Source organism: Phalacrocorax carbo, chromosome 9, assembly GCF_963921805.1.
Source record: "Phalacrocorax carbo chromosome 9, bPhaCar2.1, whole genome shotgun sequence".
NCBI classification, from domain to species: domain Eukaryota; kingdom Metazoa; phylum Chordata; class Aves; order Suliformes; family Phalacrocoracidae; genus Phalacrocorax; species Phalacrocorax carbo.
Genome location: NC_087521.1, coordinates 5,276,800 through 5,303,793, shown reverse-complemented (window position 1 = coordinate 5,303,793; position 26,994 = coordinate 5,276,800). Strand labels below are relative to the sequence as shown.

Below are 26,994 nucleotides of genomic sequence, written 5' to 3'. Positions count from 1 at the left end.
CTTGAGGGGTGGAATTCCTCAGCCACAGCACATGCCTGCTACTTCATGAGATGAACTGAGAAATTTAATTTTCTCAGAGTGGTCTGAGTAGTTAATCTGATGCAGATTCTCACTCTATAGAGAACTTGGTCAGGTAGCCTCTCTCTGTAACATTTTTATTCAGTTCTTTGACATATAGTTTGATAAGGCTTGACTTGTTAACGGGACTACAGAACAAAGTGTCTCTGCAGTTACATCTTGTGACCGGCAGGAAGTATATTTTTGAAATTAATGCTGTGTTAGATTCTCTCTCTCGTATCTCCTAGCACCTTTTACTGGTACCCCCCATTAAAGTCAGAAGACAGCAATAACTCTCACTTGCCCATAATAATAATGGTCAGATATTTTCTGCAAAGTCTGCAAATTAACACCATTCATTCTCTGAAACAAACTTATTCCATAAATAATAAAGACAAACAGCCTAGAGAGGTTTTCAGCAGGGCTTACAATCTGTTTTATTCCTATACTTAGAACTCCTTTGTTTGCTTTTGCAATGATTCCACGTTGACACTGTGACTAGGTATCTACAGAACTACATGAGTTAACTTTCACGCAGTCCATTATATCATGTCTCTGAGTATCCCACATCGGCATTTAGTTCTTCAGGGATCACATGGTATCTACCAACAGCTCTGATGAGACTAAATCTCCTTGTCTGAGTTCAGCTGCCTGTATTCACTAGTTTTATTTGCTGCCTCATCTTCTGATGCCCTTCCAAAGTGTTTGTGAAGAGAGAATTCCCCACCTTTCTAAATGAGTGGGGACAACCTTATTTTCATACAGTATTGCAGCTCACAGCAGGCACAGCACAACTATGGTACAGACAGAACGTCCAAGCTGCATTCACAGCTAGCTGCATTAATCCCAGCATAATGTCCTCAAAGATCAATGAAAAAAATCCCCAAAGCTCACAGGGGATCAGCTCCCCTACATCTCAAGGTAATTCAAATTCAAAGAGACACATAATTAAAAAAAATAAATTCTAAAGCATGTATAAAAATGGTTTGGCAGATATACTGAGCACTACAGAGTACCTCTTTCAGGTTGGTAAGATGCACACAAGACATGCACAAAATATCACCAGTGTCAGTGCAGTAATGGAAGAGACATGAATAAATTTCGTATCCGGTTTATATCATGGCTTCTTCCTTTTACCACTTTCACAAAAAAAAGGTCTCCCATCCAAATTAAGGCTGGTAACAAACCTGGTCATCTGGTTTAGCAGTGACTACGCTTTCAATTCAATTTGCAATAGTTTCTAAAAAGTTGTTTTACCAATGATTTATTTGAACTGTTAATGCCTGCACAAGTCTGACAAGTCTAAGTTATCCTTACTGGTTTTACTGTATTACAGTACAGCATAGAATTAAGTTTGCATTAATTTCACCTTTTTGTTTTCTAATACATAGAACATGTAACGTTTCACAGTTGGTAATGTTTCTGCAACATGGCTGCAGTTCACTTATTCCAGGCCTTGCCTACTTCTGTAATAGAGTTTATGCGATCCATAAAATAAGCCACTCATTCTAATTACAAGACGTGGGGCTATTTCCCACTGACAGATCCTCATTTCCTTTCCAGAACATTGCCTTTTAATTTATAAATCGCTTGAGTATCATTGTAAGTAACAAGTATTCTGGGAATACAGCCCTGCCTGGGTGTTCTAGAACAAAGCAATCTGTTGATAGCAACAAATTTTTCTAAAAAAACAGAAGTAGACTAAGTAGTCTGAAAAATCCTAAACGTCGCACAGGAGCACTGATTTAGGCCTGCATACAAGATAGAGCTCAGACAGATGAAGAATGTAATCATTTTACTAGAAGAGTAAGGTTTTAACTGATTACAATTCTGAAGGAAAGATAAAACTACTGAGTATAATATGATTCTTTCATTAATCTTTTTAAAAAGCTGTGAAAGTATTCCTCTCATGTAATACAGATTGTAGGGAAAGACCATTACAGTTCAGAAAACAACTTGTTTATGCAACACACAATGACTACCTGATTATATATGAAGGACATCATTTTTCCTCAAATTGATTTTAGAAAAAAAAAACCAACTTTTATTTTTATTTCAAAGGTTTCCCCCTTCTTGCGTTTTCTGTCCTAAGACAGGACCAACTGTAAAAGCATAAGCACGTAGGGCGAACCCGTCCGTGAGCTGATGTGCCAGCTGAATGACAGTGTACTCAGGGGCACAGCACGTGTGTCTGACCAGCGTCCCACCGTGCTCCTCCTTACTGGGCTACTATGCTGCGTGCTGCAGGACTCTGCACGACTACCTGGGAAAACCTGCGTGTGATTTCACTCCTCCTCCCATCCTTTGCAACTGCAACATAATTCGATCTCTCAACGTATATAAATTTTAATAAGCTTAAAAGCTGTAGCATTCTGATCAAAAATTAGCAGCTTCATCATTCTATATTATCGATGCATCTCACATAAACTTCTTCTGAGGACTGCACACTGAAGATTTGTTTTAAAATGCCAAAGAATCACATCACTACAGACATTAATATGTACCTTTTCTTAAGTGCGTCTTTTTGAAAGATGCATTTGTATACAAGGGTGTTTATAAATTCAAATTTACAGGATTCTTTGATTTCCAATTTACTTCACTTGGAATCTTTTCTTTCTTTCTTCTTTTAAACTCTATAAATGTGCCATGCATTTTTATCCTCTCTAAATTTTGTACGCTGAATTTTACTAATACCTCATCTTTAACCAAGAACATGCAGATAGTTTTGGGTTTGGGAGGTTTTCAGATTTCCTTGATTCTGAGATATTTTTTAGCAACAGGACACAAAAGACAGTCCTTAATCTTTTTAGTACAAGAACAAAACATCTTTTGAATCAAGACAAAATCACGGCATCATGAATGTTAATATCACTCTGTGAAAAATAATATCATATGACTAGAAGAGACCATCCCTTTAGGGAGAAATATTGTGTTAAAGTAGATTATTTTTTTAGTAGTGTAATGGAAAGGCATTCCATCTAGTCCCAGAAGAAAAATCAAAATATGCATTTAAATTGAAATATTGTGAAATGGATAGGACAAAAAAAGAAACCAACCCTCTCAGAACTGTAAAGAGCTATGTATATATGCACACACATACATATACATGTACACACACAAAACCACATATATGAAATTTTCCTTATACAATTTTTTCTATTTAATTCAATACATATATATTTATGCATATAATTTTAAATTTTAAAATAGAATTTTGTAGCTCTAGGCTTATTTTGCAAATATCAAGATGCAGTCACATTCACATATACTAGTTTTGGCCACAACTTCAAATAATATATACAGCTCAGCTCTATGCAAAAAGTTGGAAGTATTCTTTTTTAATTTTCTGCACATTTTGTGCCAGACCATATTCTAAACAGCTTTTACAAAGTGATAATGTTTCCCTGACAGTGTTTTGTGTACTTCACATAAAATTAAATCTCAGACAAACCTTGAGAAAAAGAAAGCAGAAAGCTAAGCAATACAGCATGTTGCTCTTTTTGACCCACAAAAGATTATCAGCTATTTTAGAAGTTATGACAGTTTTCTCAAGTCCTTAAGGAGTCTGACACCATTGGTATAGCTTTTAACACTGCATTTATGTTTATATTACAATACAATGAAACAGCAGGAATAGTGTTCAAATTACTTGGATATTGGATGCTTTATTGAAAATAACAGTTACTATAAAATAAAAAATTAGACTTCTTTGAATGTGCTAAATTATCGCGTGCTATCCATGCTGCATGTGAATTAAGGGATGGATTTTGGAAGACATCATCAATTGCAATGACTACTAGATCTGTGTCTCTAATGGAAGACTGTGTTCATTAAAAGTAAACACTAATCAAACTGAATAACCAGTGGTATGTAGACACTTGAAAAGTCTTTGTGAAATCAGTGCTATGCTAATTATTTATTGTTACAGTACAGATGACTTCATCACTACAGCTAATGTTTATTGTTCTTCGTTAGGTATGAATAAAAAGCAGAATGTAAACAACACAACCACTCTCCTCTCCTTCCTTTCCCTGCAGAGCGCTGCCGTAAACCACAGTACCAATGGCACAGTAGTTAATTTATCTGACTATGTTAGTAATGTTATCATTATTCTTTCATAATATGTGAATTCACAGCTACATTTTCTGATTCTCTGCCTCCATTTCCTGTTCAGTTAACCAGCCTTGACTGGGCACCACTGCCATCTTTAAAAGCTACATGGGAAAAGAGAGTTAATTCTTTAAGAGTCTTGATATTTTGCAGTTCTTAATTCTAGAACTGCAAAGCTAAATTACATTAATCCTGTCAGGCAAATCTGAAATCACCATTTTCTAACTGAAAACTTCTATATTTTCAATGTTAGAAGAAGAGAAGCTTAGCATGATTGGTAACATGATAATGGTTTGGAGGAGCACTGCAGCCAACCACCCCACCACTCCCAGAGGAACCCCACTTAACAAGATGCATTGTGAGGTCTTCAGAAAGAGAAATTTGAGTTGATTTTGTGTTAAGAATCATGGTCAATCACACTAGAAATCAAAGCTCAGCAGGTAAAACAGTAATAATAAAAAACTGTTTTCCATTAAAAGAAGATTCTCATCCATAGGTTCTTCTAACTACTCTGCCTAAAAGATTTTTTGCAAATGTCCTATTAGAAAGACTAAATAGGTGCTTAAGAAAATTCTTAATAGATAGCTGGTATTGCAATTATCCCCAGTGCATAGGGAAACAAACCCCAAAAGACAATTATTAAGTATAAAACTAGATGTAGCTAGACATGATGGTTAATACTGTAACGACTATACACACTTTAGAAAATAAAATATAAAAATAGATATTAATCCATTATAAAAGAGTTCAGCAAACTAAGTCAAAGTGATGGGCCTACTGCTTTTAAGTTATGTTTGCTTCTAAGATTAACCAGAAAATCTATTTCAAAGCAAATGCTCCAACTCCTAATGACTTGCCTTGCATGAAGTGTACACTCCTGGAACAATGACAGCTAAGAAATCTTTGCAACTTCTGCTGAGACTTTGAAACTCAGTCTGAACACTACTTTCAGGGAAACCTACATAACCTGCAACATAGGCAACCACTAACTGGTAAAACTGAATGTTGTTTCTCTTTAATTTCCTTTTTAATCTCTGATGTAGCCTTGTCTCCTCTTGCATAGAAATGAAATTAAAAGGTACTTAAAGAGAACCAAGCTTCAACAACATATAGGCATGAGATGTCCCTGCTTTTTTTCTTAGTTTGACCTGCATTTTCAATACCTTCTGATGGTATATAATTTTGTTTCTAATAAATATAGCTTACAATACTGAATAAATAATACACTTTTAGAATTTCTTGTGATTATGGAAAAGGTGCTTACTCAACAAAAGCACTCAGCAGAACTCCTAATTTCTTCACTGCTTTTGTTACAAAGATAGTTAGATATTCCAGGTCAGAAAGGGACCGTTCTGCATTCTAATCAACCAGAATGGCAGAGGCCACAAGTATTATTTGCTGATTTCCTGATTGAGTCCAATAGCTAAAGATCAGGATGTAAGACAGCTGCAAACACTAGATTCCATTCTCCTTTATTTCATTGTGCTTCGTTTTAGCTGAGAGCTTAATGGCATTACCTGTCCATTAATATGCAGGATTTTTAAGGTATCAAATTCCTGTCATAAGGACTTCCTACTCTGAGCAGTTTGCTAAAGAAATCTTCAGAAATAGGCAATGTCCTCTATCAAATTAAGGCAGATTCACAGAAACTATAGACAACCCTCCCCAAAAACCCACCAAAATCAAGTCTCACAAGCCTCTGAGAAGGTGTGTTTTCTTTTAAGAGGGTTCCTCAGCTCGCCTATTATTCAGACATTTGGAAAATATTTACCTTTGTCTCCTGCCTTCACTGTCTGGATTTACCCAACAAAAGCCAACTCCTTTGCAAACTGCCCAGGCAATTAATGGCTCCCCATGACTCCTGGTCCAAGAGCATCCTGAGCTCTTCCTTTAAGGACAGTGGCAAGCCTGGCCAGGGATTAACATCCCCAACCTCTCTGGGAACCACTGGCGCTGCTCCTTCTTTGTCTCTTCCAGCAGTCTTGATGTGCATAGGAAGGAATCCCCTCTTCCTTTTGATTAACAGTGGACAGGTTCTTAGTTTAATGTACAGTTTATGCCTGATCCACTGCCTTTCCAGTCTAGTAACAACTACATACACTCTACTGTAACTGACTATATGCATCAGAGGTGCCATCAGGTTATATAATGGTAATACAATCTGTTATTAGTAAGAAACAGGAAAGAGAGTTGTGATGTACTTAAGAATAAATGACAGAAGAATTTTAAAATGCGCAATTCATCACAGCACTTTTGCCACCCACCTCCAGCAGGCTTCCTCAGCTACTTAAAATCAACATTACCTTAAAACACTTCCTTAAAATACAGGATGCAAAGATGAGAAAATATAGTAACTTCATTTATAAGCAATCTTGGTTTGTTTCATGTTAAGGGCAAGTACACAAATAAAGCTAATAGGCAGAAAAAGGTAAAGTTGTAACACTATTATTTAGTAATAGTAATATAGTAGCACTTAAAGGCTAAAATGTGCCTGGGATTTTCCAACAGAATAGTTTTTCATTAGAAGTACCAGTCCATTAAAGCTGAAGTATTTTGTAATAGGAGATTTGTTTTAGCAAGTTTCCAGTAAACACAGGAGTTTTCTTTCCAGGTTCCTGTCAGTTTACCTAAAAGGCCACACCTCCCCATGTGAATAGTGAATTGTTGCAAACTTAGGAATAGATTTTCCCTACCCATTTGGTCCCAACCTGACAACATGTTTCTGCCCTGTCCAGCCTGCAGATGGGATCCTGAAAAAACAGCAGAGAACACCCAAAGCTGTTTTCTCTGGCGAATCAGCTGTTCAAGTTTAGGAAGGCAGAAAAATTTCAGTTTTTCTAGTTTTGTTTGTTGCTCAGGAAATTTGAGTATCTAATTTTCCTCAAGATTCTCACCAAAAACCTCTGGAAATCTTTTTCCTACAAAATGGAGATTCTGCGTTTCAGTCAGTTGACTGCAAATCAGCTTCACAACAAAGCCCTAGTAAGGTACCTTCTATAAAAATGGATGGCCAAAACCTGAAAACTTAATTGAGCTTTTGAATTGAAAATTGCCAGTGGAGACCATCTATTCTTGCATGAGTGTTCTCGGCAAATCTCGTCCAAATTTCCCATTTTACAGAGGCTTGATGCTTCTGAAATGAAAGATGATATTCCTTATACCAGGAGCAAGACAAGTGTAAACCAGGCCCTAAAACATCAGATTCACATATTGTCTAACTTACCCTAAATCCAGGTAGAGCTGAAAGTGGAAAACCTTCAGGAAATGCCAACATGGGCAAACAACACTGACCCAGCCCAGGCTGACAAGAACACCATACCTTAGGAAGGATAATTAAGGAGTTTATTCCTCCAAGATAGAAAATATTTGGGTAGCAAAAAGAAAGAGTGGCTTGAGAATGTGCCTTGAGGAAATAACTGAAAAGGACATTCAGAAGGAGACTGGAAGAAACAGAAAGGAAAGACAGATGAGAAAGTGCCAAACAAATGGTAAAAGACAAAACCAGAAAATATCAGCACATAAAAAGAAAAATCAAATGAGAAATGTAAAGCAAGGTAAAACTTTCAGAGGATTTTTTGTAATGGGATAATGATGAAAAAATTACAGAAAAAACACCTTTCTCTAAAGCTTAGCATAAAAAATTCGTTACAAAATGCAAAAATCTCTTGATTTTTATCATAAAGTCTGCTCCATCCTGCTTTATCTTATTAGCTTGCTTAAATGTGGAATTTATTTTCAACTTTGTGAAGTTCTGACATGTTGTACCATCAACAGGGCTGTAGCCTCAGGTTGCTCTCACAGTGGTAGCCATTATGCCCCCTTAAAATCTGAAAGCAAATGTGTGTCTGAATACGGGGGAGGAGAAAATTACTTTCTATTTCTTCCAATTGGGTGAAAGTGAGGCTTTCCTTCCCAAAGGAAGACATGTCCTTAGTCATCGTGAGACTGCCAGAAAGGGAACACGAAATTGAAGGCATGGTGAATGAGAGAGACAGGTTGGAAGGTTATCAACGTTTTAGAGAACAAGAAAAAATACACCCTGCTGGGGTGATACCAAGATTAAATGCAGGCTAATGTTTAGCAATAGAGAAACAAAGTAAGGAGAGTAAAAATAGAGAAAAGTATGCAGAAAGAAATATAATGAAATGGTGTAGGTAAGAAAACATTGCAAAGAAAAATCAGGAACCCTGCCAGAGAGACAACTGTCAACTAAATTGATCCTGAATCTATTCCAAAAAGCGAAGAAGACAGGTGATGTAGGGTCAAGTTGCAGAGCAGTGAGGAAAGATAAGGTATACCTTTCCTCCTCTTCTTCCAAATCTCATTATCCTTCAATGTTTGGGTTTTTTTTTTTCCCCAAACTCCAACTTTTCTTAGTTCCTCCATTCCTATAACCCATCCTAGCCATGAGTAAACATCAAAAAAAAACCTCAAAGAAAATACAAAAACTGTTAAGTTATACATTTGATCACTGTTCCTCTGTTCAGCTCTTTTCTCCTTTTTTTGAGATTTAATAAAATGCAAAACATTAGACTTACAGTACAATCCAAATAATATTTTCTTGAAGAGAAGTATTACTGTATGTGCTGTTTCAATATCAAACTGACAGCAAGAAAGACAAAAACACCTATGTACAGCATCAAAGATACCTTTGGTACCTTCTCCGCTTAAAGCCAACAGCATTTTCCATGTACCACCCAGGTTCCACATGTTTAAAAACATGTATCAAAGGAAGCTGAACTTTAAGTTTTCTGGTATTGCCAGTAGGTAACTGCATCACAAAGAAGAGAATGCATGCCTTCTTTTATCATCCCGTCTCACTCATTACTCAGCTGAAGGCAGATTATTGTGGTATTCTCCAAGACTAAGAACAAACTGACTATTTAAATTTAGAAGACAATATTACCTGAATCAGAATTTCCCAAATTATTTTTGTTGCCCAAACTAAAAAAGCATCTCCAGAATGCTTTATTGTTGAAAGGTATATGCATTAATTTCATACTGTGGGTTCTCAACCGTATGCCTTTTCTCTAATCGAAGTGCCACAATTATTTACTAAGGTGGGTTTTATGCAGAAATTGAAGTTTCAGAGGACTGAGACATCTAAAATTGCAAATATGTACTTATCATGATCTGTGGCCTTGGCATAAATGACTGTGGACTGTAGTAACAAGATAAGAGGAAAAGGAAAACAGTTTTTTATTAAGAGCAGAAGTATTTTGTTCACCAAAGAATCTACCAGCCAAGGAACAGTCTCTGAGTCTAGTCCAACACAAACTGGCTGTGTGACTCAAAAAGACAGTTTAAAAAAAAAAAAAAAATCAGCCAGATAGGGACAAGGACATTAGAAATGTTTATAGGCAGCGGAAGTTCAGGGCCATTCACATTTGTTAAGGTTTCAGTCCCCTTCCAGTTCTCAGACCAGACATTTGCACAATGGGCTGCCAACTATTGAGCTTTCTTACTCATTACAAAGAAGAAAATAAGCATGGCCTTCCCACAAATACTTTTGTACTATTTAACAGCAGCAAAATATTTATATCAGGCCTTCAACATGAATTGCTACTGTTTTATTAAGAAATGCTGGTTTTTAAACTGAGAATTTTTCATGGTCTCAATGTTTTAAACCAGTGTCTCCTGTTCACACTGCATATTATATTATCATACAGTTGCACTGTGACTGTATGCCTGGGAGGAAGAGGTCAGGGATCCCAAACCTATTTTCATTTCAGTACTAAAATAACATGAGACTTGCAAGTGTGGTATCAGTCAAGAGTTGTTAACAAGATACAATTAACAAATTAGGCTGATTGTACTTCATATGTTTTAAATATACATACTGACAAGAATGCAACATCCTGTCATGCGTGCCAACTACTGAAAATTACCAACTGACCAAAGAGAAGAATGAGTTCTACACTTCACTGAAATAAGAAGTTAAGCATCAGATGAACCTTGCCTAATACAGACACAATTGCATAATTAAGGAAGTGAAAACACCTGGAGTCCTGTGTCCAGCTCTGGAGCCCCGAGGGCCACAAAAATGATCCGAGGGCTGGAGCACCTCCCATATGAGGACAGGCTGAGAGAGTTGGGGTTGTTCAGCCTGGAGAAGAGAAGGCTCTAGGGGGGACCTTATTGTGGCCTTCCAGTACTTAAAGGGGAACTACAGGAAAGATGGGGGCAACCTGTTTAGCAATGCCTGTTGTGACAGGACAAGGGGTAGTGGGTTTAAACTAAAAGACAGTAGATTTAGACTGGATATAAAGAAAAAAATTTTTACAATGATGAGGGTGGTGAAACACAGGCACAGGTTGCCCAGAGAGGTGGTAGGTGCCCCATGCCTGGAAGCATTCAGGGTCAGGTTGGACGGGGCTCTGAGCAACCTGATCTGGTTGAAGATGTCCCTGCTCAGTGCAGGGGGGATTTGGACTAGATGACCTCTAAAGGTCCCTTCCAACCCAAACCATTCTATAATGCACTATACGCCTATTTGCCACTAATGTGGCAAACACTCTCTTTAGATTGTACTTCCAAAGAATATTCTGGCAGCCAAAATTCTGACAGCCTGGCAAAATAATTACTGAGAACATGAATATTCCAAGGCTGGAATGACAGATATAACCATATTGGGAGCAGCTGATAATAACACCTCACTAAGAACACCTACCAACTGATGGAGCACACAAATTGACCATACAAAAATTCCCACTGAAACTCCCAATCACCTCATAAACACAAAAAGCTAGCCCATGAAACCTGTTTCCAACCTATGAAATAGCAGCAGACTGCCAGCTAGACATGGTAGTCCCTCATTTCATCCCGCAGAAGTTTCAACTGCAAAGGAGACTCTAAAATCTTCCCAGCCTTCTCATGTGCCTGGTCCAAAGTGTGTGTGCATGCACATAGATGTTTTTGAATTTTATCGTCTTCATTTCAAAAATATTGGAAAAAATTAACATTGCAGAATCAAGAAATCGAAAATTAGGACACATCACACCCCCATGCAACCTTTTTGTTTAGTGTTCTTCTAGAGAGTTTTGTGATATAATCTTTAGTATAGTATGACTAAAATCTGCTTTTCCAGCTTATATGAAGTACAAGATAATAAAAAGGAGAGCATGAAACTACACATTTGCCATTTTAAAATTCTCAGCTGTTGGAATTTGCAACTAATATAATAAATTTAATATTATATATTTACATAGCTTTCTAGAGCAACCACCTTTCAAAAGGTGTCAATAGTCACCATATCATTTGGAATTGGATGCTCTGGAAAGACAACATGGGTCATCAACCTCTCAAAGAAATTTAAATAGGCATGGGGAGGAGGAGAATTTTTTTTCCAACTGATGATTTCAGACAAGAGCGCTTGTCTTTTTGCTCAGTTATACACAACAGTATTCAAAGAAAATTCAAAGAAATTTTTTCAAATGTTTATTATATAAATGATTTATCACTTTGTCTTAGGGAAGGAAACTGTATTTTCAGCTCAGAAGATAAGCATTCAGGAAAAGCCATTAAGTATTGAAAATTGGAAAATCAGATGTTATGCAACTTAACTGCCAAAGTCATGCTGCTCCACAAAAGTTAGTTAACACAATAACATCTTTCCATTTTGAGAAACAGGGTACTTAATATCAAAATATTGCGATCATAACTAATCTCATAACTAACAGCACAGATTTAGTATTAAAAGAAGATCTAAGTCTCAAGGTAAATCTTCCTTTGAAAGCATTTATTGATCTTTCCTTCACAGCACCGTTCACCATTTCTGTAACGCAATACTTTTGAGAATGGTGATGTAAGCAATGAATAAGTCACAATGACAAGTGGGTAATAAATAATAACTGACAGACTTTCCCTAGGAACACAGGACCAGTCTCCAAAGGATAAGGATAATCCTAAAGGTGGCAAAAAGGGTTGCTGTAGCACAAAAACATCAAGATTACTGGAAAACTCTAGAGGTCTAAAGAAAGTTAAACAATGTGAAAGAAAAAAGAATTACTGGAATTTATAAAACAAACTGTAGCAGAATGAAACATGATTACATGAATGGGAAAGACTAATAAATTAAGCCAAGCAATTATAAATCCACAGTTATCTAGCTCTGTAAAATCACAAACATTACAGGTTAAACTCAAGTTCTACAAAATATTATACACCTATACAAATTAACCCTTCCTTTGTGCTGGTACGTTGGCCAGGGAACACAGAAGCTGAAGAAAGACGAGATGACAAAGCTATGCCAGATAGTTCAATGCACCTACTTGGATGACATATTCTGTAATAAACTGTCCCTTCCTGAAATACACTGGTATCACTGTTTTGGATACCAAAGGTAAATTTTAAAAAAAAGGCCAAAAAGCTTCAAATAAACTGTGGAGTACAACTCATCAAGTCACTGTGTAAGCAGAACAACAGAAAAAAAGGAAAAAAAAATGGGGGGCTGTGGATAACGTAGAAGACAGCAAAACAAGATGCCTAAGGAATGTAAAAAAAAAGGTCCATAAGAAAATACTTCAAAGGAAGAGTGGTCATTGCCTTTAGTCCCTAACTCCTCAGTACCTACTGACACTTCTCAGCCATTTTGAGACTATCATCTATACCTCCTATAGTTATAAAACCAGACAGACCATCAAGTAACCATGTAAAACCTAAATATTAATTTTTTTCTTTAAAAATACTACGCTGTCAAAGATTCTCTCTCACGTGATCAAGTTCCACAGAAAAAGGAAGTCTTAAAAGTAAAAGAAGAAATGTCTTTAAAAAAAAATCCTAAAAAAACAAGTCTTAGAACTTAAATTTATCATAAAGACCCCTCTGAGGTCATAAAGATTCTTAGAAATGTCTCCAGTAAGAAAAGTCAGTATTTCTTTTTGTTATGTCAAACAATGTACCATTTTAGATGGCAATATTTATTATTCTTCTTATAACTACTGTTATAGCATAGGCAACTGTTAACCAAGTAAATTGGTGTAGACATTTATTATTTTCTATACAAAAGACATTCCCAACATTCAGTCTCCCCATCTTTTGGTATTTCAGAGTCAAAGAAATACTGGAAATTAAAATTAAGATGACCTTCAGTAATACCCTTAACTACCCTGCATCAACTTAGATTTTTCATCAACTCAAAAAGACATTTGAAAATTATTTAGTCATCATTCTTAAGCAAATTATTGGAAAACAGTGTTTTCAACTACAGATCTACCTTAAACATGTATTCTCCTTCATTAAATATTTCAGACAAGGTTCTCATAATCCAACTAGATGAAGTGTGGTATTTTGGGGGGAGGTAATGGTTGTAGGATGGGGTAAAATAATCATGGACATTTTAACTAAAAAGAGAAGTGTGGACTAAACAGGACATTTCCTATAAGCATATGCAGTGGCTGCTCTGTCACTTTTTTGCCCAGTCTTGGTAAATTACACCAGCTCTCCGTAGACAGAAAAGCTGTAATTCATTGTCTCCAATAATGTAATCTACATTTATCACTATTTTAATTATGTTGAATCTTAATTTTCTAGTTTCATTGCAAGAAAATACACCTTATTCATTTTTCCAAATAGACAGCATCTTATCTGTCTTAAAGGTTGCAGGTTAAAATTAAATCCTTCTCCCACTGCCCACCATATCACACTTATAACAAATCACCTCTATTTCTTTCTTCATTAAAGTATTATTTTAATTAAGATTTCATTTTCTAAGCAAAATTCCCACTGATCTAAATGACAGATTTGTCTAAAGAGAGTGAACTGTGATGAAGTTGCATTGGAAAGATTAATATCATATCTAAATTAGCTATTTACTTTAAAGTATAAATTTATATCACCTCTTTTTCTTAATACTCAATTTCTGCCCTTTCTTCATGAAGTAAACTTTCAAGATCACTTTAAAAATTATAACAATCCATGGTTTGGCCATGTTGTAGAAGAAAAGAATACTTGTCTTACCATAAAAAATCCCTACATGAACAAAAGAAGCTCATTAACAAAAACTAAACAAAAAAATCACCCCAACATTTGAGATTAGCAATAATTATGCAATCAGTGCAAGAATTAAGCTCGTCTCAGAGTTTCAGTTAAATTTAGAGTGAAGTAAAATCATTCTGACCAAATTTAACATTACTCTTCTGCCAGTAGAATAATAGGTTTTTTACTAAAAAAACCACGGGTGACCTTTTAAAAATCTATAATCATTTTATGTTAATGGATAGTAAATATGGGGTATTTTCTGGATTAGCCAGTGCATATTCTGCCATAGCAGTTGCTTCCTCCTGCAACATTTCAGTATATAAAATCTCATGGTAAAAAAGTAAAGACGTCATATGACTAGAGGCTAGAGATTACCCATGAAACAGGCAGACAAAAATCAAAGCTTCTACACAACACACTCCCGAAGCATCTCACCTCTTATCAGAGAGGGCCATTTTAATTTCATCTTTATCATCATTTATTACCAGACCTCAAATACTACAAGGAGTGGTTTGTGATGTACTGTTTACTCCACCAAAATTCTTATCACTTGTTACACAGAAAAAATGGTCTTCAGATGTAGAAAACTGGTGCATTTATCTATCTGCTATTCCAAACGAACTCGGGCATGTGGGCAGTCATGTGTTTTACACAAATCATTAGAGATACAGGAATGTTTTGAATAGCCATCAATGGTTATATCATTAACTATAATTTACGGCAATGACTTATGATTTTCATTTCATAGAAGTGCATTAAGAGTGTGTTCTACACATGCATTAACACTCCCCATCATAAAATAAAGCCATTTAACTTTTCACAGAGTGACTTTTATGATGCTGTTACAGAAGAAACTAATTGTAGTTAAAGCATTTATTTTTTAAAAGGTCATGCTTTTTTATTGTAGTTTATAATATTAAAATGGCAACGTATGAGTGTGAATGTGCATGAATGTGAATGTGGGGAACATGTGTATTCGCTACTGAACCTGCCCAACAAGTTCTGCAGAAAACACAGAATAAAAAGTTATTTGCATATTAAGCTATAATGAGGTAAAAGAGAAATCTAAATTGTAACTGAGTTTTGGAGACAAATCAATGCTAATGAACAACAATTACTTCAGTCACTGTGTGAATTAAAACAACATCATTCATAAAGCTCATGTGAACATATCTTTAGTCCCTGGCAGATCATGCAAGACTTAGTTTAGGAGAAGTTTAAAATTATTCGGAAGCTCCACTTCAAATAAAAACTTCAGGAAAGCCTACACAACTCAGAAAATCCCATCCAGTTTTAATGACTGCCCTGAATGCCTGATAAGATTTCAGATTTACACTAGATAATGACAAGAAAGCTTATAAACCTAAAAGATTACTCAGAACAGTCTCTTTTCTTCCTTTTCTTGCATGCAAAACAGTGAAAAATCAAAATGTTTCCTTAAGAAAGAAAGGGCTTTTGTTTGAGCTAAAAATAAGTATAAACATCCTGTTCTTTACCTGAATGCTCAAAACCAGCTGTAGGTAGTAACCATGTAGGGAGAAACTACAGAGGGCACTGTTGTATCAGTTATCAGGAGTTACAATGGTGACAGGGCCCAAGAACAGAAGACTGTCAGGAAAATAAATAACTAAAGAAAGAATCCGGAGTTAGGAGAGCATGCAAATACACTAAACCTAAAACAATAATAAGGCAAAAAGACTGAAGCTGTATTTCTGAAGGAAAATGGACTGCAAAAAATTCACATAACAGACTGTCAAGCTGATAGGAATACTGCAGTGCACACATTGGCGTTTTCCTTTGTAGTACTTTCCGTGGAAAAGGTAACTAATCACAGCACCGCCTTATCCTTTGCAAACAGCAACCTATTACTGGAATTCCACTCATAATCAATATGAAAATGAGTGACGACTGTTATGCAATTCTTCCACAGGCAGAATTTATCAACAGATAGAATAACTCAATACTGTAGAGTCCTTTTACAGTGTAAAAGGCCAGTTCTGTTTTATTCCTTTTCATAATGACAGTTACAAATCAATCATTTCTATTTTGAAAATGTAACATTGGTGCAATATAAACCAAATGAAATCCCAGCTTTTCCAGAAGAACTACCTCTAAATATACTGATCAGAAACAGTAAGTGCCCAGTTGAAAATAATCTAACCATGCAATTGCTGCAGTATGACATTCATATCAAAGGGGTAGGGGTGTTAAATAAGTCAGCTTAAATAACTTGGTAATTGTATAAGAAAGCAAAATGATTTTTACAAAGAATGGGCTTCGGAGATAAAAATATTTATGAAGACAAATTTGATAAATGTTTTACTGTTCATTTATATGAAAGCTTGACTGTCCTTGACTGTATTTTATAACCAACCCCGATTACATTTCATTAAACACTAATAAATTTTAAAACATATATTACCGCTGCCTAATGAGAATTGTAAATAATATAAAGCAGCCAGTTACCTCAGCACAGAATAAGATAATTAATTTTTTATATTTTTCATTTTTATCCTCAAAAAGCATGATGAAGATGCCAAGTAAGAAACCAGATAACTGAAATAAGGTATGGATAGTACCATCTATTTAAATGAAACTGTAGACAACTGCGTTGCTCTCATTCAACAATTTGGTGGCAAAACCCACAAGCAGCATGATTTACAGTACCACAGCAAAAAACCATAGAACTTTTATGAACATTGACTCAAATTCACATTTAAAGAGGAAATGCTACATGGAAGGTGTTTTCAAATCAAGTTAGCCAATAACTTTGTAATAAACCAAAGAATAAATGTTAACAGAAAAGATGCTCAAGCAAACAAATCATCTACCAGAAAATTGTCTACAGCTATGTGAATGAATGAACAAAACACACAAATCCAAACCCAAAACCACAGACGGTGCCTGTGGACACTCACTCACATTCACATATATAAGAACTGTGATGGTAACTGGAGAAATTGTGTCTCTAAACACGCAAAGACAGAGGTACTCCATGAAAGGAAACTACCACAGAAAATGAAAATCCTTTTTTTTTTTTTTTTTTTTAAATTGCAAAAACCAGACAACACAAATATATTTACCAAGCAAGACACCATTTCCTTCACAGACACTGATAGCTGGAATTCCTCCTAAGTTATTTAAATAATCATTTCAAGCGACTTATTATTAAAAGATAAATAAAAACAAAAACTAACGTGCACGTCAGAAATGGGTTTCATCCAGCTTTTGCCATCTTTGGCTTCCAGACAGGCCCTATATGTAGAATATTAAGTGGGAAAGTTCACTAAACTTGAAATTCGTATGTATTCATTCTTTAGACTAATTCTGTTTCTAAATCAGAAATATTTTTAAATTGCTGAACATACTACCAGTCTAGTAATGTTTAGCTCTTGTTTTTTATTAGCATTGTTTCTAGCAGTCTAGTTTTACTAAAATAAAGTTTCATTTTATTTTATTGTTTCCAGGTATTAATAAAACTTCACTAGTATTACTTTTATACTCCTTTTGAAGTGTGTATGAGTGCAGGCAGGCAGGCAGGTTGCACGCATGTAAACAAAACTAACAGTTTGTTAGATACACAAGATTAATAAAAGAGATGCATATTAACCTACCAAACATACAGTACAACACTAGGCTAAAACAGCTGAAGTTCTCAAGATACACGTTTGTTCTATGTAAAACTTAACTGTGTTTTAACTCAGTAATTCAGTCCTCCAGATGTGCCGTTGGATCCAAACAGGGCTGTTACTAAGGCTGCTGAGTCTATGCATGTCACTTAAATAAAATTCAAGTCGTGAAAAAAGTTTTGATAACATTTACAAAACTGACTTAAACATCTTAATGTATTTTTCCATTTAACTACAATACTGAATGCCAAAATGTTAATAGACAACTCTTTAAATATTCAAGATATTTAACAAGATATTTGAGGTTCCTTTCTCCCCGTGCAATACAGCACATTAAAACCAATTTTACTATCGTAATTTATTCAAAGCTTGATTATGAGCAATAGCTGTGAGAAGAAATACAGCATTGTTGATTCATATACAAGCATTTCACTTAACTACATTGGATAATAGCAGTGCTCCTAAAGGAGTATAAAAGCAAAGTGATTAGAAGTCATTACTGTTAATTAGCATTCACTTTACATTGATAGGGATGAACCTTTTCTGTGCTGAACAAATGGAAAGCTTTTATCTGAAAGTCTGCCAAACCTGGCCAAGGTAGGCACTGAAATAAAGTGTCAGTGACCAGTAAGTAGAATTCAAAACAACAATAACAAAAAAGCAAAACAAAATCTAAGGATGTATCATCATCCAATTAGTGAGATTCAGTTTTTAAACAGGAAAAGGTTTGAAGGGAATGAGTAAAACTGGAAACTCATACTTCACATTCTGCAATCTCACTGATAAAAGGAGGAAATGTGTGTTTATCAAACTCGCTCCGAGTGCACGGTTCATTTGGCATCCTGTAAACAATGCCTGGCTGCCCATTTCCAAATGCATGTGAGAATCTTGCAACCCAGAACATCATATTCAGCAGGCAAGGTCACACTAGAGATGCCCTGGAAATGGGAAATTAGGAAAACCTGGCAATCAGAGGTTTAAAGCTGACCAGAACAAGCCCTCGGGCTTGCTTACCATCTTTCACCACCAGCCTGACTGTCTCTGCTTATTCAATATTAACACAACAAGACTGAGAATGAGTGAAAACAACTCCACACACCTAACAAGGAGAAATACAGTGAGTTTCTTGTTTACATAAAGCTCAACATTTCTCACGGTAAGAAACTACCTCAAAGATGTTGCTCAAGATCCCCTTCTGGAAAAAAAGTTGAAGCTTCCTGAACAGTTCAGATGAGACATGGAGAATGACAGGCATCCTGTTGATTAAAAAATGTCCTTGTTCCCATCTCATTTTAGAATTCAAACTAAAAAAACTAAATCTAAACAAACCCTGGAACAAGATACATAATCATTTTTACAGTGCTTAAACCGCTGCCTACTATGCAATTACTTTTTACCCTCTTGCCTTAATTCACACTCTTATTCACTGCTGATGGTCATCCCCTAGCTGGAGGAAGCTACAGAGCTCCACTCCAGAATTAAAGGGAAAAATAACAAGTTGATTAAAAAAGATAATCGTTGAACACGATGAGTGCAAAGGCACAATTCAAATTCTCACAGATAACGATCTGGTCACTATAAAAGGTAGAGGAACTTTGTCTATGCCACATGAAAAACCACAGCAACTATTTTGTCTCAAAAAACAAGAAATCTTACTTCATGAAGAGGCACGGTTATTTATTTCTCATCAGTAGATAGCCATTTCATACAATTTCTAAAAGTTCACATTTAACTTTCATGTCTAAAGTCAAAAAGAAATGTGCTAAGAAATATGGTCTCCAAATGTTCATCTACTCAACATGAGTAGTATAGGGCCCAGAAAATGAATTCCATTGTTTTATCTATCACTGCTCCCCCTAACTGGGCACTGAGGATTTTTTATGATGTTTTTTTAAATACTGATGTTATAATTTCACTTGCTGTACATAAATTCTGTGTTTCAATTCCTGAATTATATAAAAAGTTGATTTATCAAAATATCAAGGGCACAGTATTCTTGATTTCCAATAATCTTAAAATATAGGGGGAAAAATTAAGGAGAAGTGAATATTTTGGAAATTCAGCATAAAGACAAATACCTCTTCCTATAATTTAATCTTTTTCAAAAATGCTGAGACATATGTGTTTGGGGAATTAGTCTATACATCTACAAATAATTCAAATCATAATAGCAAAAATATCAGATTTTCTTCAACTGAAAACATGAGAAATGATGACTAGAATAAAACTGTTCTGCACACTTCTGAACTCTCTGCATCCCATCAGTGAGAGGGGGAAGCTACCTAGTCTGAATTTATAAACGGCAAAAATAGTTTGGCGATCAGTGTGCTGAGGTCCTCAGATTACAGATTCTTGAAGTCAATCAGGATTCCATAACCAATAATGTTTAGAACTTTAAGACTCCTCAGAAAACCTGGAAACCTTATTTGTATGAGTTAAGAGTACATTATTAGTGTTTATCATGTAAATACTACCCTTGAAGTCACAGGGACTACCGAGAGCTGATTAAAATGGGCACCAAACAGCCAAATTACTATTTCTAAATACTCTCTTTTAAATGCATTTTATAACAGTGAAGACAGTGAAGCAACGCCTGCAGTAGAATACTACGTTACATTTATTCACGTACTTTTCCTGATGGGAGCATCTAGACATTTGGCTGTACAAAAGCCACAGAAAGTCAAGTCAGTCAGACTGAATCTGAGAACTTGTTTTACCCACTGGCCACAGCAGCTAAATTCTGGAGAAGGTTGAAAGGAAGACTGTTTCCTTAGCATAGAAGACTATGAGCAATAATGATGAACTGAAAGCTTTATCTTCTGTGAGGGAATTAATCCCTATCCAAAGGCCACAGAATAACCTTGTATTTCATCCATCTCAAACCATGGAGAACTGTTTCCTGAACTCCCAAGTCTTAGGGAGCTTCACTGAATAATGATAGGATCTAAGTTACCTCTATTCCACCTGAACCTGCACAGCCAAAGTACTTTGAGACAAAATACCATTCTTAAATAACATCTAAAATTACACAGCTATTGCAATTTTAACTCTCAGGCAATAATACTTCCTATCCTCAGTAAACATCAGTCTGTGTTTCAAAAATCATGATCCTGACCTTAAAATATAGCCATTAAATACAGGAGTCACACTGTATTAGTAAGCTCTTTGTCACCGTAACTAAAAAACATGTTACATATTCTTAGTGAATGAGTTATAAAACCACTGCTCCAGTATGTGGCATTTTAGAACACAAATTTTCTTTCTTTCCCCTTCCTTGTTGCTGATAAAATTAAACAGTGCCACAAGCAAAGGCTATTATTTTCCAAATATTTCTTACATCCAATATATCCAACGTCAATACTTATTTTTCAGCTGATGATCAGTGAATGATATCAGCATTAATAATCCTCAGTCTTGCGATCAAATATATTAATTTCTTTCAAGTGTACACTCTGGTTTTTTGTAAGCTTGCAGGTTCTGAACCCACAAAGTGCATCACAGAAAGAACACTGACAGAAATAACATGTTAAAACTGAAAATGTGCTGAAAATCAAGTTGCATACTTTATAATAAATACAGGGAAATATATGACAAAAACTATAAATAGAATCAACTTTTGAAACACTAATTTCAAAAAACTCAAGTACTGAAAAATGGTATTGAAAAAGATTTTTAAAAGCTAGAAAAAAACCCCAACATTTTCACTAAGGTCAGGAATTCTACAAATTACTCCAGCGGTAGAAACTTACCAAATAAAGGCAAAGCCTTCACAGAGCAGAGGAGATAAGGCAAGAAACTTGGAAGAGGACAGAACTGTCTCCTGAAACCCAGAATTGAAATAAATTATCTTGCATTGGTTTGTGTAGTCTGTAAGCTGCTACAACCTCTGCCCTAAAGAAAAGTTTAGCCATAGTTCCACGAGCTACAGAAATCAATCCAACATTCAACCCATCTAACACCACTTCTGTATGCGCTTGCATAAAACGTCAAGGTATTATTTAGACACAATCATAATTACATTGAAAAGATGAGAAAGCAGTTAAATATGCCTATATTGAGGAGTATGTTGTAGGAAAGTGTCATAAAAACACCTCCATGCTGCAGTCTTTCCAACCACTACAGGGAAAGAAACACAGTTTTCCCACATATTTCCTGGTTTCAAAGACAGCTCCACGATAAAACCCTGAAGGATAATTCAGATAACTAAGAAACTCTAGTGTTTATATGTTTTGCCAGAAAAAGCGCCAATATGCAAAGCGACGAACACGGACAAACAAGGGTATTGGTAATCCCTATTCAGTAACATGGAGAGCAGATTAAACTGTTCCTTAGAGTTCAGGATATACATGTCTCACAAAGTAAATATTCTGCTATCAGGTGAGGACTGCATAGTAAGATACATCTAGACGTTATGTAAATACTCTGGTATGTTTCACAATATATATTGACTACAGAATCTAAAACAGAGCATTAGGCAACTAAAAAAAATAAATTTCCTTCATACCTATCAATCATCTGGGTTTGTGACAATGAAATTAGGTTTACAGTCATTGGCAGTCAATACCACTTTCTGAAACCCATGACCTATAAACTGGACTGTCATCCAGGGTTTCCCAGCACTGTAGGGCAATATTTAACTTTTTAGAAACCTTGTTCTAAAAGGTTTCAAAATGGTTTAGAAAGCACTGTTTCTAAAAACATCAAATACCTTCAAATTCATACTAGTTTTTCAAATGTGTTTTAATTTTTTACTAAAGAAGTACTTTCAACACAAGCATTCTTTACAAATGAAAGTGAGGCACACTATGTGATTTTGATCTAGGCACACCTTTCCTGTGTTCTTGGGCCTAAACCATTTGACAGAAAAACAGAGCTATGTTAGTTTGACCAGTGTTTTGAAATTATGTCCACTCAAGGATGCGTTTTGACAAGGCTTCCGCAGAATTCCTCCCCTCCCTTCAACAGAACACAAATTGAGCTCTGTGTTTAAAACTATTAACATCTGGGCAAAAAAATTGCTAAAGCAAAACACTCAGTGATTAAGACTTATATAGTAAAGCTACAAAACTGCAATTATAAATAAATGTGAAAAAATAAAAATAGAAAGCTTTCAATGTTACTGTTAACACACAGAAGAAAAATATTCATGTGTTTTTCTTAAAACTCAAAAAAACAAAGGCTTACAGTTGCTGTATTTTATGTCCCCCTGACAATTTTGCAATTCTTCATCAGAATATGCAAGGCTTATACTGCAACTTTTGCTCCAGAATTTCACAGGTAGGTTTAACTGTAAAAGCACGGTTATTTGAAGTCTAACATAAAGGCAGTATATTGTTAACATTTATGTCTTTAAAATATCATATGGTGGATTTAATATTTCTATATAGGAAAGAAATAGTTATTTAGTTCCAGACAACTTGATAACATCTCTTTCAACTATAGTTATAATTATCATGTACAAACTTTCAAAGCAGAAGTTGTCAAGATTTAACATTAGCATTAATTTATGTCAGGCATCCATTTCTCCAAAGACAGCAAGAATCGAAAAGGAAGTATCATCTTAATTGCCACTAATCTGCTCATTTTTAATTAAATTGATCAGTAATTTATTATCTTACCCAGTGGCAGAAAGCAGTTAGCATGCGGCTTTAAGAGACAGCATATACTAGCCCTTCTAATTTCTAATACTATTGTGGTTCAAAAATAATTTAAAACTTCTTGTCCTGGTTTCATCTGGGATAGAGTTAAATTTCTTCATAGTAACTAGTATTAGACTATGTTTTGGATAGTATTAGACTATGTTTTGGATTTTTGCTGGAAACAGGGGTGATAATGTGGAGATGTTTTAGTTGTTGCTGAGTAGCGCTTACACTGGTCAAGGACTTCTTCAGCTCCCCGTGCTCTGCCGGGGGCACAAGGAGCTGGGAGGGGAGGGGGCACGGCCGGGACAGCTGACCCCAACTGACCCACGGGATATCTCACACCGTATGACGTCAGGCTCAGTATATAAAGCTGGGGGAAGAAGGAAGGGGGGGACGTTTGGCATGATGGCATTTGTCTTCCCAAGTAACCGTTACGCGTGATGGAGCCCTGCTGTCCTGGGGAGGGCTGAGCACCCGCCTGCCCGTGGGAAGGGGTGAATGAATTCCTTGTTTTGCTTTGCTTGCATGTGCGGCTTTTGCTTTACCTGTTAAACTGTCTTTATCTCAACCCATGAGTTGCCTCACTTTTTACTCTTCTGGTTTTCTCCCCCATCCCATTGTGGGGGGAGCGAGCGAGCGGCTGCATGGTGCTGGGTTGCTGGCTGGGGCTAAACCACGACAATTCTGTACCATATCTCTTTCAACTTCTATGCTGCATGATATGCACATTCCATTTAAAACCTCCGTGAAGCACTCTAGAGCATAATCATAGAATTGATAGGTTGGAAAGGACCTTCAGGATCGTCAAGTCCAACCATTAACCCAGCACTGCGAAGCCACCACTAAACCATGTCCCTAGGCACCACACCTACACGTCTTTTAAATACCTCCAGGGATGGTGACTCCACCGCTTCCCTGGGCAGCCTGTTCCAGTGCTTGACAACCCTTCCAGTGAAGAAATTTTTCCTGATATCCAAACTAAACCTCCCCGGTGCAACTTGAGGCCGTACAGCCTACATGCAATGTTCTCCTGTTTCAAAGTCTCCTACTCCAACACAGGTGAGGAACATGATTTCCCTGATACAAATGTGTGGAAGATGTAACACATTAATTGTAAAATGTTCAATGCCTGAACTAAGGACTACAAACATCTTTTGCTTAAGTTTCAGAACATAGTTGACCAGTTTCATCAATAAAATTTAAATGCGTATTTACTTTTTTAAAAATCGCAATTAATATCACTTTCTGGACATTGTATTGTTTTGTACTGTGCACTGCAGTCATCAACAGAATTAACTGGAATAGACATAGCGTGTTCACTCAAACTTTGTGTAAAACCTCTGCAGTCAGTGGGAGGTTTTCTGTTTATTTCAATGAGATATGACTTAATTCCGGTGACAAACAAAGTACTACATGAAACATTTTGGAAAAAAACAGAGAGTGAATTTCAGGTGTTTTAGGGAGTAGGCTCATTATCTCCCTTTAACTAGTTTTATAGCTAAAAAGGATTGACATGTTATTGCTATTATGTGACATATGAGAATGTAGTTAGAGGGCTACCAGAATCAAAACCATCATTGCAAAATATTTTGTAACACTTTGTGAATCATCTGCAACATACTAACGAATAACAGATTCTGCTTTACAGAGCATAAGTGTACACAAATGGAAATGTCTAGACATTATTTTCTATATATTGATAAATGCACACACCCAAAAGATCTCTCATTTAGTAACCAAGTACTGCATTATTTCAAATATGAAACTACATAAACCTTTTATTTATAGATAACTTCTACAATAATGTTTTTTGTAGTACATGCCGAGCACCTGCTACAGGTGGTTTTATTAAACAGGAACAAGATTATGACTTGAAATGCAGATCAATAAATCTGACATACATTGAGGAAAAAGGAATAAAGTTACGCTATATGTTTACAGTGCAAGGAAGAACAATGGAATAGAAACAAAACTTGTAAAAGTGTTCAAATTTTCTTCTCAAAACTTTACCTAAATACTTAAGTGGATCATTTACTTAAATTCATACAGGAGTTAAGCAATATAATTGTCCCCAATTATTTAATTCTTTTGATTCAGCGTACCTTAACAAGTTTCATGAGGTGGTAAAGGTCTTCAACCTCATCTTCCTGACATGCCGTATACACTCTTCCAGTATTTACACTGGTACCCTTTATGAAACCACGATAGAGTGGCAAATCCAATGCATCAGCATACAGGTCAATAGCATGGTGTCCTACTGTCTGATACATATAGCTGTCCAATTCATCAGCCCTCCCTGCCACAATTAAGAAACAATTGTATTAGGCACATTATTTCAACAATTACAGATAATCACAATACTATAAAGCACTGAGAAAATCTCAATGTTAATATTTTTCAGTTCACAAACAGATGTTTGGTGACAATACCTCTATAAACAAGAGAAAAAAAAAAGATTTCTCCACCTAACAGACATACGGAGAGGAAGACATCTGTCACAAACATGCTGCCTATTTGGAAATTGTGGTGTCTATTTCTTCTTTAGTATTCTACCCTGCTTCATCCAAAAATCTCATAATGGTCCAATCCTGCTCCTATTTATATGGTAATTTTAATAGGAACACAGTTTAGAGGCACAAACCCAGATGCATTTCAACATATTCAGAGCAAGAAATTTGGAAGGCACTGCAACACTGAGAATAAGCAATAGGTTGTCAAAATTTCCAAAAACTTTACTGTTAAAATTGTTATCACGGTCATCACGAAAGAAGAGGAGATTATTTCTGTTTAAGTAGAATAAAAGTAGACCGCTACAATGTTTTGACATTGCTCAATATACAAAAAGAAAAAGAAAACTGTTATAATATCCAGGCCCTTTCTACCTTCACTCTTTCTAGGAATTAAGCTTGAAATTAAATCAACTCTCTGCCACTATTTCCTTAACAAGAAGAAAAAGTTAACTGAATTTTCTTACAAGCCGTTTGTAGCTAGCAGATAATAAAAACCAGCTAAAATCCAGACATCATGGATTTGAATTAAATCTCAAACTATATGATAAACCATTTACATATAAAATCTTTCAGATAATTTTTCAAACAGATTGATAAAGTAATACATCATTAGTGGTGAAATGTCCGCTTTATTAGAAGCTAACACAGTTCACTATTTTAATGCTAATTTGTACTACCAGAACTTAATTTACACAGACACATCAAGCATCTCTGCCATATACCTATGTAGCACATCTTGCAAAGAGAAAGATTTGTGATCTAACAGTTAGGTCATGTCATATTTGATGCCATAAAACAGATACGCTTTTGCTCAACACAGGCAAATCCAAACCCATAATCACGACTTAACCAACTTAGACCAGAGGAGTTGATTTAAAAGAAAACTCGGTGGTTTTCAACATACATGAATATGACAAGGTCTTTAAACTGATATTCAGTTCAGAATACACGGTTTCTTTATTAATTGAGACTCTCTAGGCAACAAGATAACATAAAATGAATGGCATAGAATCCGCTACTGCCTGAAGCACCTCAATTAACTTTCCACAAAATTTCCAACTACGCACT

General features: G+C 35.7%; 1 protein-coding gene across 11 annotated transcripts in view; it reads right to left on the bottom strand.

Annotated features, from left to right (window-relative positions):
* Positions 1-26,994, bottom strand: part of DPH6 (diphthamine biosynthesis 6) — a 208,780-nt gene that overhangs the window by 175,862 nt on the left and 5,924 nt on the right. For all 11 annotated transcript variants that reach the window (XR_010374393.1, XR_010374394.1, XR_010374392.1 and 8 more), the window contains exon 3: positions 25,519-25,712. Coding sequence is in view for 7 of the 11 variants with exons in the window: in XM_064460168.1 (XP_064316238.1) it covers positions 25,519-25,712 (194 nt within the window). In the remaining 4 variants the exon portion in view is untranslated. The remainder of the gene's footprint in view (positions 1-25,518; positions 25,713-26,994) is intronic.